The following is a 14,467-nucleotide window of genomic DNA, read 5'->3' as shown; positions in this document are numbered from 1 at the left end:
AAGCCAAAGTTAACTCATTCTTTTAAAATTATTTCATTTACTGTGGTTTTTTTTAAAAAGGATTTGGGTGAATTTGGGTGAATTTGGGCTGACTTGTGTCTGCTTTAGGAAAGTAGATTGAGTAGGAAATATAGGGCTACATATAAATCAAATCTGCAACCAATAATGAAAAATTATGAAGTAGTATCCATGTTTTCATTCATAAAAAACATTATCACACAAGTACTAAGTTGCGGTTTAAGAAAAAAAGTTTCCTCTAAAACACAGTTCACTTTATCCGTACCTGAAGACAGATCCTGGTTAGGATGAGCCACTCTCTTCTCCAAATCACTTCCTGACACATCAGATTTGCTTATTAAAGCAACAGGTTCTCTCTTCTCCGGTGAGCTAATAAAATAACCAAATGATGGCTACAAAAATAATTAGACATGAATTAATTTTCCTTAATTTTCAACTGCTTTGATAAATTCTAGACTATTTTATCTAATACTGGTAACACAACTAAGTGACTTTGGCAAAACTCTTCTTCCTTCTTAATATCAAATAATTAGAAATGAACTTCAGAAGTCCAGAGAAAACCTTTTATTTCCTTAATACCAGCTAGCTTTTAGACGTTAGCAGCAATAGAGTCAAATAAGTTAACCTTACTAAAAAATCCAAATTAAAACAACTTCATTCTTTCAGTAACTGTTGTTAGCAACCACTAAGTGTCAGGAACTATTCTAATCTTCAGGGACAAATCAATGAGGGAAAAAAGATAAAAATTCCTGCCTCCTTAAACTTAGGGTATAGGACATTTGTTTTATACAATAAATACACCCTCAAAAATATGCATTATGGCTGGGCACAGTGGCGCATGCCTGTAATCTCAGCAGCTCGGGAGGCAGAGGTAGGAGGATGGCAAGTTCAAAGCCAGTCTCAACAATCTAGCCAGGCACTAAGCAACTCAGTGAGACCCTGTCTCTAATAAAATACAAAACAGGACTGGAGGAGTGCCCTGAGTTCAATCCCCGGTACCAAAAAAAAAAAAAAAAATACGCATTACGATTAGGTATATTTCTGCTGACTTGCAATGAGAGCTTTAGAAAGATCTGCATTCAAAGAGCTAGGTCACAGCCACAGAATTCCCACTCATCTTTCCTATGCTACTTTCAAATGACAAATCTAAAACAAGAATTCAGTTTTTGATTTGTCTTCACTTGGGAATTTCTTCCCTTGATCCAGTAAATTTAGTGCATATAAAATATCATAACTCATAACTAATAAAAATAGATATATTTTTCCATGATCCAGTGCTCTGTTCACATGTTTAAGAAGAAATTCAGTTACTCTTCAACTTCTCCCAAAATCTCAAAAAATCCCAATCAATCCAGGCAGGAAAATCCACCTCTTTCACATATTTATTATTTTTCCTTCATCACTCACTGCACAGATGAGACAGGAGGGCGGTACAATTTCAAACTTAAGTTCTGTTAATCAACTGTGATTTCTAGCACTACATCAATTATTTCAAAACTATTCCCTGTCTAAGCATTCAAGTCTCAGTCACCAGCCAGTACGAGGTGAAGCCCAGTGGAAGGAAGTTAGGTTATGGAGGACATGCTCTTGAAGGGGACATTGGGATCCTGACCACCTCTGGTCTTCCTTTGCTTCTGGGCTGCCATAAGGTGAGCAGTTTCCCCTGTCATGACGTACTGTACTGCCACAAGGCCCAAAGCAACAGGGCCAAACCACCATGGACTGACACCTTTAAAACCATGAACCAAAAATAAACCTTTTCTACTAAATAAGTTGGTTATCTCAAGTATTTTGTCACAGTGACAGAAAGCTAATACATACCCTTCATGAAATCCAACTTAAATACTCTCTAATTACTCTAATTCCCCATGTTGAGTTTATCAACAAATCCTTGACTTTACCTTCAGAACAAATCTTGAATCCTTATACTTATTATGTTTCTGCATGTCAACCTAGTCCCCAATCTTCATCACCTTTCTTCCTGTTCACTAAGCCTCTGCCTACTTTTGTTCCTCTATGCTTCAGTGACTTTCCTCACCCAGGGTCCCAACAAAGATGGCTGGATTTGAACTCGTGATCCTCCTGCCTGAGCCTCCTGAGTCACTGGGATTACAGGCGTGTGCCACCCCGCACTCAGCAAGAAACTCATTTTTTAATGCTCAAGTTATAAAAATGGTGGCATGTTATTACACCTGGAGATGGGCCCCAGCACCATGACAGAGTTGCTCCCTGCCTCCAAGCACTTCCTGCTTGTTCATGTGAGATACAACCCCACTCCTACAAGGAACTCACATGACTGGGCCCTTGGAACTGAACATTACCCCACCCTACCTGACACCACTGGCCCCTCACATTAGCTCTGCCTGCCTTCATCTTACCACTCTGGCTCCCACTTCCAGGACGCTCATGGATGGTCTCCCTTTGTTGGGAACATTGGGTCTCCAGAGCTCTAAGCAGTTGCCTCTTTGTCATTCTTTAGGCACCTGCTCAATGTCATCCCCTCGGACATCATCCTGACCAGCACAGGTGAAGCAGTGCCTTCCCTACACTCATTCTTTGCAGCAATAATCATTTGCATTTAAAAATTTGTACACGTACTACCTTTTATTAAATCAAAATACTCTACATTTTGAAATATCTTTTTAGACAGGTTTAAAAAGTGAATCTTAGAATTTTCTTCCGACCTGTTAAACATACAACGACAGAGACAAATGCCACACGCTGGGGCTAAAGGCTTTCTATGTACCAATGTGTTTACATCTGTAAAACAGACTCTTACTTTTAGAGTTGGGGAAATTAAGCATTGAAGAGCTACATGCATTCTTCAAAGTCACAGAACTAGTTGAAAGGCAGGGCTAGCGAGGAGTCAGGTCTAACTGTGACTCAAAATCTCAGTCTCCCCATTGTTCTATCATATTCCTATTCTGCCCCTGCTTTAAAGTTACTATGCTCTAGCAATACCATCATGACAGTCAAAATTCAAAGTATCATTTGTCCCCACCAAAATTCAAGTTAAGGTCACCACCTAAGGGCTCTGAGAGGTGGTGGTGGGTCTTTCAGAGGCTTCTGGGTTCTGAGGGGTCCGCCCTCAAGAAGGGCCTAATGCAGCTCTTGCAGAGCAGGCAAGGAAGTCTGGCACCCCTTCCCAGTTCTGGCACATCTGCTTCTCCTTCTCAAACACATCTCCTTCTCCACCATGAGGAGCTGCAGCACCAAGCCCTCATCAGAGGCTAACCAGATGTAGCCACCTAGTCTTAGACTTCCCAGATTCCAAAATCGTAAGCCAAAGCAAACCTCTTTTCTTTTATTTTATCCAGTGTTTGGTGTTGTGATAAAGTAATTCAAAACATCCTCAGATGTCAGAGACTTTAACCACTTAAGCATGTTCTGTACTTACTCTTTTCACGCTATTTCCACCACCAAGGCAACCAAGAGCTTCAGATCTTTGTGCAAAAAACTCTCCTAATGATAGACGTATGTAACTGGCATCATCTCTGCCCAGCTCTGATGTGCTAAGTGATTTCCTCAACAGATTATAATTGACTGTAGCAACCCAGGATGTGTCTGCTAGTGCAACCGAAATATTCTGAGCTTCTATGTTTTCTTCCTAGGAAGAAAAAAAGTCATTGTTTCATTCTTTCCCCCTGCAAATCTTCTGTTATTCTAATATGTGAAACTAAATAAAAGCAACAACAACAAAATTAACTATGAAAACTTAAAAATCAGGAAAAAAAAATAAACAAATTCAAGCATAAGCAGCTACTAAAACTAATGAAGTCCAAAAGGGAGAACTTTTTTGGGGGGGAGGGGGGGGCACCAGGGATTGAACTCGGGGGCAATTGACCACTGGGTCGCAACCCAGTCCTTTTTATTATTTTATTTAGAGACAAGGTCTCACTGAATTACTTAGTGCCTCGCCATTGCTGGGGCTGGCTTTGAACTTGCGATCCTCCTGCCTCAGTCTCCCAAGTCGCTGGGATTACTAGCCTGTGTCACTGCGCCCAGCAAGAAACTCATTTTTTAATGCTCAAGTTATAAAGTGCATTGTCCTAATATACTGCTTAATCAAACACTGATCATAATGAGCAAGAATTTTTAAAAAGCATACATCTTCACTAAAAGAAACAGGATTAAAAACTACAGAAATATCCATGAAGGCATTTAAAGCAGTAAGCGAATTAAAGCCATATTTTACTTATTAATCTTTTTGTGGTACTGGGGAATGAACACAGTGCCTCATGAATGCAAGGCAAGCACTGTACCACTAAGCTGCACTCCTAGTCTGAAGATGTATTTTGGTAGGCCAGAGTTCTTCAATTAATAATTGAGAAGGAAAAAGAAGAAACTTTCTTAACATAAGAAAAATAAATGATTCTATACCAATCATTCAAAAAAATGAACATTCTGCCTGTACTTAAATGTAAGAAAAGTTTAAAAATTTACTTTTCATAAGTAATTACAAACCTGTATAAATTGATGCTCTTTATTAAATTTTTCCTCATCTTGTGCAATCATATTCAATGCTTCAGCTTAAAAAAAATAAGAACAAGTTTATAAAATTACATTATGCTGGTAGACAAGTAAAAGTTAGTTAGGAAAATGAAATATTGAAGAAACACATTTCTACAAGTATGTGAACACTCCCATTCACATAAGTTATGCATCTGTAAGTATGTAAATCTATGGTTATCGAACTTTGGATAATGAACACAACACTACTATGATTATTCAGTCACTTACTAATTTGCCCCAATTTGCCCAAAGGGGCTTTATAATGCATTTTTCATGATGGTACACTCCTATAGTCCCAGCTACTTGGAGTCTGAGACAGGAGGGATGTTTGAGCCCAGGAGTTTGTGGCCAACCTAGGCAACATCCTACCCAGAAAAAAAGAGAGTTTACACATGCCTATAATCCCAGTGGCTCAGAGGCTGAGGCAGGAGGATCATAAATTCAAGGCCAGTCTCAGTAATTTAGCAAGACCCTGTCTCAAAATAAAAACTAGGAAGGGCTTGGGATGTGGCTCAGTGGTTAAGTGCCCTGTGTTCAATCCAGGGTGCCAAAAAGCACCCCAGAATGTGGACAATTATTTTAGTTTGAAGAATCTGGCATACCTGAGTTTAGGTACTCACCACCCATGAATACACACAGAATTTCACCTGGCACCACCAGACAGACAAACCTCTCTATAAAGTAGTCACAAAGACATCTAGGTAGGATTTCAAATCACTTGTGCGCCAAGGAACACACCAGTTTTATAAAATCCTACATCCTAGGAAGCCTCAGGGACAGGTGGGCCCCTAATGCCTACCCTCAAAGTCCCCACAGAGCACCTCCACTCTAAGGTAAGATGAATGTCAGCTCACTCACAAAGGTTATCTCCACATCAAAGCCTCAGAAACTGGGGGCCAATGAGCAAAGAAGGCCAAGAAGCATGTGATCTTGCCAAGCATGTGAACAGAAGGAATTTTAAACATGCTGCCAAGTCTGCCGCACACTCTGGGCCCCTGCAGGCACTAGAGGGCTGTGCAGAGAGGAGCAGAGTGGCCCAGGAAGCTGATGTTCACAGATAGCATCAACTAAACTTTCACGGGGTCCAAGAGCACCTCATCACGAGGTCCAGTAGCACCCCACCCAATCCCTGGTACTTGGAAGGCAGAAGGAGCGTGAGACTGTTGTGTTCGTTTCCCTAGTTCTTTCACTGTCCCACCCTATGCCTGAACACTTCGCCCAAGATCACCTTCTTCAGCAACTCTCCAAGGTTCTTGTAACTGCTCTCTCTTTGCCTTCTGAGGCCTAGAGGTGGTAATAGCTTCTTGTTGCTATTATCCCAGGGATACACTTCCTGTGATGAACTTTATTAACTCTGATCATTCCTTTGTAAGTAATATCTTTGTTGAAGTCTCTCCCATCTCCAAGTTCCTACTGGGTCTTAGGTAATATACTTTCCTATGTAAAACATGAATACACCACAGTAAATCTCACCACCCACAGAACTGGGATCCTAATTAGAATAAGATATATTCCATACTTGTATGGAAAAAAATAATATATAATATACCCTATAAACCAGAAGGAAATCATGTTTTTCAAGGCACTAATCTTATCCTTAGTAAATCAAAGGGAGTTCTATCTGGAGACCTCAAACCTGGGAGGAGACAACAATGAAAATTCACATGTACAGACAGTATTATCCGTGAATGGAATAATATCCTGTAAACTTCCATGATTTTTTAAATTGGAGATAAGTGCCTTAGTGAGTCACAAAATAAGATTTGGAAATGTCATGAAGTTCATTAAAAAAAAAAAAGACGGAAGAAGGGTGCAGACTGAAGCCAGAAGGAACAGTCCCTCCATGGCCTAAACAAGGGAGATACTCTCCACTCTCAGATGGTCATCAGGGACTAACTAGATCCAAACTGCCCCTTCGGAAACCTGGACCATCTATATTCACATCCTGAGAAACTCAGCGTAATGGCCCCAGTCAGGAAAAGCAGAGTACCACAGACAGCGTAAGGTCCTCACAGAGAGAACAGTCCAGTGCCCACAGGCACTGTGGGAAGCAGTCACTTCTCACTCAAAACACATTCTTTACCCAAGGGCATTCGACCTATGGCACAGCCACCAAATTACACGCAAAACAGCACACATTCCACATAAATATGTCCTGTGAGACTCCTGTGGACCTCAGACTCAAATAAGCTAAAACCATGATCATTCATATGAAAGTTCAACCAACCAGTTCCAACAGCCAAGAGAGGAAGGAGGAAACTCAGTCTCTTAAAAGGTCACCCAGAAAAAAGTTAATTTACTCAAGTGTCACATGGTTTTTCTTTTTTTTTTTTAATTAATTTATTTATTTTTTACCTTTGAATCAGTTGGGATATAATTTCTCATTTATGGTTTTTCAATCACTGGGAAGATAGCTCAACTGGAAGGGACTGTTGAGAGTATCCTGTTATTTTGGTTGCTCATCATCAGTCAGTCACAGATGTTACAGAAGCAGAGTTTCGTTTCTTATAGGAATCCTTGCTCAATTATTTGCCAAGCCTCCAACTAACTGTCCTCTCATTAGTCACCTGAAGCCTTCACAGGCTGGACTTTAAAACAACCGTGTGCTTCCCCCAGCCCCAGTGCTTAAATCTTGGCCGAAGGCAGAAGTAATGCAAAACTCAAGGCCATCAGAGAAGGGTCAGGAAGACGGGAAAGAGGCTCATTTCTCTTAGGTAACTCTTCTGATGAAAGTCCATAAGTAGGGAAGTTTTATGAAATTGAGCCCTGGATCCAACCTTTATGCTCTGAACATCACCTTCTTTTACATTTAAGAAATTTCCCCCCTCCCTTCCTATAAAAAGGCTGCTTCACCCTGTGTGTTTATCACATACCATTTGTGCAGGAGTGCCTGAGAATGAATTCCCCACGTGGAATGGCCTGGTTGTTTGATGTGTGCATTTGCAACTTTGTTAGATGCTGCAATACTGCCACTGCTAGGGCTGTGCCAACTATGGGCTAGAATACATGCTTCCCTCACAACCTTGCCAACACAGTGTTATTACCAACCTCTGGGATTACTGCCAATAAAATAAATGAAAAATATTATCATTGAGTAGATTTACACTACATTTCTCTCCATGAGTAAGAATGAATGTTTTTGCACATCTGAAAACAATTTTAATTTCCTTTTCTATAAACTGTTTATAACCTTTATACAATTCTATATTGAGTAGCAGGTGTTTTTCTTATTGGATTTTAGAACTATCTATGTATTAAGGAATTGGCCTTTAACCTATAACATAAATTGCAAATTAAATTTTTTATAGTTAAATCACTAATTTTTAAAAACTTTGCCTTCTATAGGGAGAGGAAAAGAAAAATGGGAGTGTGGGGGAAAATCCCATGAAAATGAAGGGAGATCAGTAGAGTAGAGGAAAGGGATAAGGGGAAATGAGGAAGGGAGTGAAAGGGGAAATACTGGGAATGATTACTGGCGAAATTATATTGTTTTTCTATGCACGTGCGCAAATATGTAGCAACAAATCTCACGGTTGTGTACAACTACAATGCACCAATTTAAAAAAAAATTGCTTACCAAAGTATACTTTGGTAAGTATACAGCCTACAATATACTTCATAAGTGTACAGCCTTATTAAGTTTTACACTCTGTCACATCACATCACATGACATTATAGGGTATTAGTTAACCTGCTGATAAGAACTAGGGAGCTTTCCAATATGAGGCTACTACAATCCATGCTGCTATAAGCATTCTAGTGGGTGTTATCTGGTTAATAGATACACCCTATCTGCTAGTATATTCTTGGGTTTTGAATTTTTAGGTCTTGTAGTATGAAGTTCATAAAGTTCACCTTTACAAGACACTGCCAAACAGCCTTCCAATATGGTGAATCAATTTATATTCCCAACAGCAATACATGAGAAGCTCATGAATTCTGACTTTTTAAGTGACAAAGTAAATATTCACTGCTCATGCTCTGCCGTCATTGTTCTTTTTACTTTTATTTTAAATATTTATTTTTTAATTATAGGTAGACACAAAGTCTTTATTTTATTTTATGTGGTACTGAGGATCAAACCCTCATGCATGCTAGGCAAGTGCTCTATTTCTAAGCCACAACCCCAGCCCTCATTGTCCTTTTTAAATCAAGATGTACTGACCAAGTCCAACTATAACTTACCTACAGATTTCTAATCCATACTTCCAACTAGTAAATACCTCCATCTCAAAACACAATAGCAAAAACCAACAATTTCTTCTGATATCCCCATCTCAGTTAATGGTATTGCCATTTTCCCAAGCAACTCAAAACACAATCCTCTCTTTTTATGCCTTTCTACCATCTTCTGAAATCTAGCCACCAAATCCTAATTGCTCTACTTCCATGTCTTCCATTAGCTACTTTTTTCCATTTCCCATTCAACCAATCAATACTGCCAGAAGATGGCTTGCAGAGCCAGTTAAGAGGAGCGGTCCAGTTAAGAGGAGCGTCTGGTTCTACTGCTTACCACTGGAGTCAAAACTCTCTGACACCCTGGCCCTGCCTGACCTCTTTTGTTACTCGCCCCTTATTTTGGCCTGAGTGTCAACACACTAGACCATTCACCTTCTCAAAAAGTACCCAGGCTGTATCAGTTCATTCTTTCAACTTGAGTTTTTCCTTCCTTTTAGAATTTTTTAATGTCCCCAGATGACTACCTATTGTAACTGTACCACAAAATGATCTCTATGAAATCCTTTTGCTACCCACTCATGCAAGTTATTTCTCCTCTAAACTTCAAAGGCATTTGGTTTGTGTCTGTTACGCTGCTGTGTGTTTTTTATTCTTAAATTACCCTTTCTGGCTGACAGCGTCTCAAGGGCTGACATACCACATTATTCAACTGTACTGCTGCATCGCTGGACCTTTAGGAGAAGCTTGGCACAGGCAGTAGTTAGCATACTTGTTCCTCTGGTGCCTTGGAGACTACCAGACTACTGAAAACAAGTTGGCTTTAGAGGCCACTGAGTGCCTCTCTCCTCATACCAGCTGCAGAGCTGCTAAAGCACCGAAGGTTGCAGCATAGGGATGCCTTCCCAGGGTGAGGCCGGACCTGTATCTGCAGACCTAAACCCATATATTTCCAACATCAGAGGGTATGTAACCAACAACTGCTTCTCTTACTGCTCCCATCCTCTGAGATCTCATTTATCTTTTTTGTCATTTCCATCATTTTCACTGTCATTTCTTAAGTTTTTATCCAAAATGGACTCGGCCGTTGGTAACTGTACACTTATCAGAACATTTCTTTTGCTCATGACAGAATTTAAAAGTGACTACGTAAGCCTAAAGTCCTTTTCAGCCCTACAACCCCACAGATCCTAAACAGAAGTAGAAGCGTGCTAGTCTGACCACTGTGCTTGCTTGAGGAGGTGGTTAAGCCTGACCAGCTCAAGCCTTTGTTCCTATAAAAGCCAGTGAAGCACATGCACAACACTGCTGGGTTTCAGAAGGGGTCTAATGTGATACGGCTAATCAGCATACACAGAGTGCTCTCAGAACACCACCAGAAACAACACAATGGGCACAATAAAAGGGGCTGTCAAATATACTTACAACCAGATCTGAAGTCTTCATTCATCTCATCAGTTAGAGAAATATTCACATCCTGTTCATTATCAAAAGATGTGTAATAGGCAAGGTCAGTGACCCACTTGCCCTCCTCGTTTTGATAGATCACACTCTGTAGGAGATCCGGTTCTAGAAAACAAAATCCCACACAACACATGCAGAATTGCAATGGTGAATCCATCTCAAGTAAGTTAACTGCTGTAGTCACAAGGAGTATTGAAGTCTGCCCTTCCTCTCAGAAAGGGAACATCCATCTCCCTGATGGCGGGAGTGCTCAGCCTCACTCACAAAAGTCCACAGTAGAAAATGAGGGTAAAGGAAAAGGGGATTAGGACCTCTCCAGGCACCTGCACAAGAGCTCTGCTTCTGCTCACGAATATTATTTCTGGGAAAAATCCTCTAATATTGGTATATTTAAAAAACCTTTAAAATCCATTAAACATTTGAAATCCATTTCAATATGAAAGACTGGAAAGTCCAACATAGAAACTTAACCTATTAAAAATGCATAGGGCTGGGGTTGTGGCTTGGTGGTAGAGCACTTGCCTGGAACGCGTGAGGCAGTGGATTCAATCCTCAGGACCACACAAAAATAAATAAATAAAATAAAGGTATTGCATCGAACTACAATTAAAAAAATATTTTTAAAAAAGTGTAAACATCTTACATGTTTCTTTAATTCTATTCAAAAAGATAAAAGAGTCCACTTACGGTCTTCATTCTTTTCAACAGACTCGTAATAGTCACATGTTCTCCTGTCACAAGTTGGTGACCACAGAATATCAGTGGAACTAATTCCATTGTCACTGATGGGCTTCAAAGATGCTATGCAAACATCTTTTTGAATGGACATGGTAGAAGTCTCTGTGTCTAAGCATCCATCTGTGTGCAAAACTGTTTCTGAATCTGATGCCATGTGCTTATTTTGATAAGGAACCATTGCCTGCTGATTGACGGAGTCAGTCAGATCAAAACCACTGTTATCAGTGGTTTTGTCAGAAAAACAAACAGGGTTAAGTTTCTCATTGGTAGTGCTGACAGTCTTCACCAGAACATCCTCTCTTGCACTTTCCTTTAAAAATCAGGGACAGAACAGAGTTTTTCAGAACTCATTTTATAATATTATAGGAAAAATTGTACCTTTGATATAAAATTATATTATATGAAGGAACAGCTTATACATATTCACTATAGTCTATATATGAATCAATGTTAAGCAATTTACCAAAGAACTTTAAAATGTGGTCATGGCAAAATAACATCAACAGATTTAGAAGCCAAAAGTGGATCCTCGCCAGGCACAGTGGCACATGCCTGTAATCTCTGCAGCTCGGGAGGCTGAGACAGGAGGATCACGATTACAAAGCCAGCCTCAGCAACTTAGAGAGGCCCTAAGCAACTTAGCGAGACCCGTCTCTAAATAAAATATAAAATAGGGCTGGGGATGTGGCTCAGTGGTTGATTGTCCCTGAGTTCAACCCCCGTATTAAAAAAAAAAAAAAAAAAAAAGTAGATCCTCTGTCTTGTTACATTACAGGACAATAAAACTGTAAATCTGACTTTCGTAGTTACCAATAAGTCTCTATAAGTGTGGCTAAGTCCTATATGACCAGTCTCATTAATACGAATAAAAGCCAATGAAAACACTCATTAATATCTTTTAATAGGAGCAAAACATCAGGTACTATAAATGCCCCTGAAGAACCCAATAATAACTGTATCAGTTAAGCCAGTGACTTAAAATTATGATCTCCAACACTTTCCCAAAATGCCATTTATTCTTTTCTATAATTACAATCACTGGAGAAAGGCTCAACTGCCTGTAATACTCTTTTTAGACAGTCAGCTACCACCATGATCTTAAATGCCAATGAAACCTGTAACGATAGTTCTTGTTATAATATGATGTATAATAACAAAACAGTCTGATCAGCAAAGTTTCAAGTTAAAATAGTAAGAGGGGTAGTTCTATATAAGAGAATACACGGTGAGTTTGGAAGAAGAAAGATTTAACTCTTAGTGCTGTCATTGAATAACTGAATGAATTTACAACATTATTATACAAAATAAAATTACCTCTCTACCCTGTATCAAAACAAATTCTACATGATTTAGATGTAAAAGTATAGGACAAAATCCACATAAGTTTTCCATTCATTAGTAGACAGCATTTTCTAACATAATACTATAGTATTTTGAACTGTGTTCCCCACAAAAGATATACCCCAATCCTAAACACAGAACATGTAAGCCCTGACCTTATTCTGAAACAAGGTCACTGCAATGTAATTAACCTAAGGATCTTGAGAACAGATGATCCTGAATTTATCGTGGGCCCTAAGTACAAAGACCAATGTTCTGATAAGAGAAATGAGAAGAAAACTACAGATACACAGAAGCCAAGTGAACACGGAGGATGAGTGCAGGATGCCACTGTAAGGCAAGGAATGCCAAGGGCCACCAGAAACTGGGAGGGGCCGGGAGGACTCTCCTCTAGAACCCCCTGAAGTGAGCACTGCCCTGGTAAGACTTTTGGCCTTCAGAACTTTGAGGGGACACATTTCCACTGTCTGAAGACAGCAAGAATGAGGCAATTCACTCTGGCAACCCTGAGGAACTAACACAAATATTGAAGTCCAAACTACATAAACATCACTATATTTCCATATCACAGAGACTTTATAAAATCAGGAAACTATTAATCCCCCAGGAGGGAAAAAACAAAGATGACCAGGAAATGACACTTAAAACTAGATAACTGCTTTTCATATATGACAACAGCAAAGACTTTTTAAAAAAATGTGGAAAGGGGCTGGGGTTGTGGCTCAGTGGTAGAGTGCTCACCTCGCACGTGAGAGACCCTGGGTTCGATCCTCAGCACCACATAAAAATAAACAAACAAAATATAGATATCGTATCCATGTATAACTAAAAAAAAATTTTTTTTTAAATGTGGAAAACTAGCTATCTTACCCATGAAACAACTTAAAATAATCCTGACTATGTAATACAGGTGTGATTTCCAGTTTCTGGATCTGCATGTTAGGAACACAGAAGTCACCAACAAACTGACAAATCAACAGTGTTAGTACCACACTAACAAGACGTGTCGTACTGGATCTGTGAGAGAAGTGAGATCCCAAGACAGGATGACTGCCTCCAACCTGGAGAAACTGTCAGGCAGAGAGAACACACACGCTGAAGCACAAACTCCTGAGCAGAAGCCTCCACAGCAATGAAGACCTGCACAGAACACCTGAACGGCAGCTGAAGTTGCAGGCTCAGTGTGGATAAGCCTCAGAGGTTTTGAAAACTCCAGGGGACCCTCTCACAGGGGGATTCCCACACTTTTTTGAGTTTTACTTCCTCCAGCAGCTCAACTAGGTTCTCAAAACAAATACTGGAGAAAAATCCCTCAGGCTTCTGGCAAGAAGGGAAGAGGAACCATTTTTTTTAACAGAGTTACCCCTTAGGAAAACCAGTTAACCAGAACCTAACCTGCTAGGGTTTTTTCAGAGCCTAACTAACTTGGGAGAAACTCCAGCTTCCTCTAGCCATCTTGTTGAGAATGAAGCAGAGGAAAATAACTGAGAATCACCTGTAAAATCCACAGCCCAGAGGAACAGGCACTCTAAAACACAAGACCTAACTGTAGAATGGAACGCTCCTGTCCCCAACACCTACAAACAGCAGCTCTTTTTGATTTTTCATGCCCAGCTACCAAGAAAAAAAAAAAACTACAAGGCATACCAAAGGGCAAGAAACACAGTTTAGAGGGGAAAGAACAAAAAGCAGAAGCAGAGAAAATAGGATGATGAAATTACCAGACCAAAAATTCAAACAATTATGATTAATATGCCAAGGGCTGCAATGGATAAAATGGAGAGAATTTCCAAGTTGATCTATACCTCTGATATAATCCCAACTTTTGGATAATGACAAGATGATTCTAACATTTACATGGAAAGGCAAAAAACTCAGAATGGCCAACACAGTATTGAAGAATAAGAATAAGGTGTGAAGACTGACACTATCCAACTTCAGGACTTACTACTATAAAGCCACTGGAATAAGACAGTGTGGTACTAGTCAAAGACTAGATCACATGTCAACTCAACAGAACAGAGGGCCCAGAAGGAAACCTACGAAACATCACCAACTGAGCTTTGACAAGTAAGCAGACAATACAATGGAGCAGAAAGTCTTTTCAACCTAAGTGTTCATTAAAGGATGAACAGATTTTTTAAAATGTGGCAAGTATTTAGAATTCAATATTATTTAGTCTTTAAAACAGAAAATTCTGTCATTTGTGAAAACATAG

General features: G+C 39.7%; 1 protein-coding gene across 3 annotated transcripts in view; it reads right to left on the bottom strand.

Annotated features, from left to right (window-relative positions):
- Cep192 (centrosomal protein 192) overlaps positions 1–14,467 on the bottom strand; it is a 103,047-nt gene that overhangs the window by 63,367 nt on the left and 25,213 nt on the right. For all 3 annotated transcript variants that reach the window (XM_046462706.1, XM_046462708.1, XM_046462707.1), the window contains exons 11-15: positions 10,858–11,218; positions 10,132–10,275; positions 4,483–4,547; positions 3,416–3,625; positions 284–410 (exon numbers count right to left, since the gene is read on the bottom strand). In XM_046462706.1, the coding sequence (XP_046318662.1) occupies positions 284–410; positions 3,416–3,625; positions 4,483–4,547; positions 10,132–10,275; positions 10,858–11,218 (907 nt within the window). The remainder of the gene's footprint in view (positions 1–283; positions 411–3,415; positions 3,626–4,482; positions 4,548–10,131; positions 10,276–10,857; positions 11,219–14,467) is intronic.

Source organism: Marmota monax, unplaced genomic scaffold (genome assembly GCF_021218885.2).
Source record: "Marmota monax isolate L192 unplaced genomic scaffold, Marmota_monax_Labrador192_F-V1.1 WCK01_AAM20220418_F8-fsc00180, whole genome shotgun sequence".
Classification (NCBI taxonomy): Eukaryota; Metazoa; Chordata; class Mammalia; order Rodentia; family Sciuridae; genus Marmota; species Marmota monax.
The sequence above is the reverse complement of the archived record's forward strand: the minus strand, read 5'-3'. Positions and strand labels throughout refer to the sequence as shown.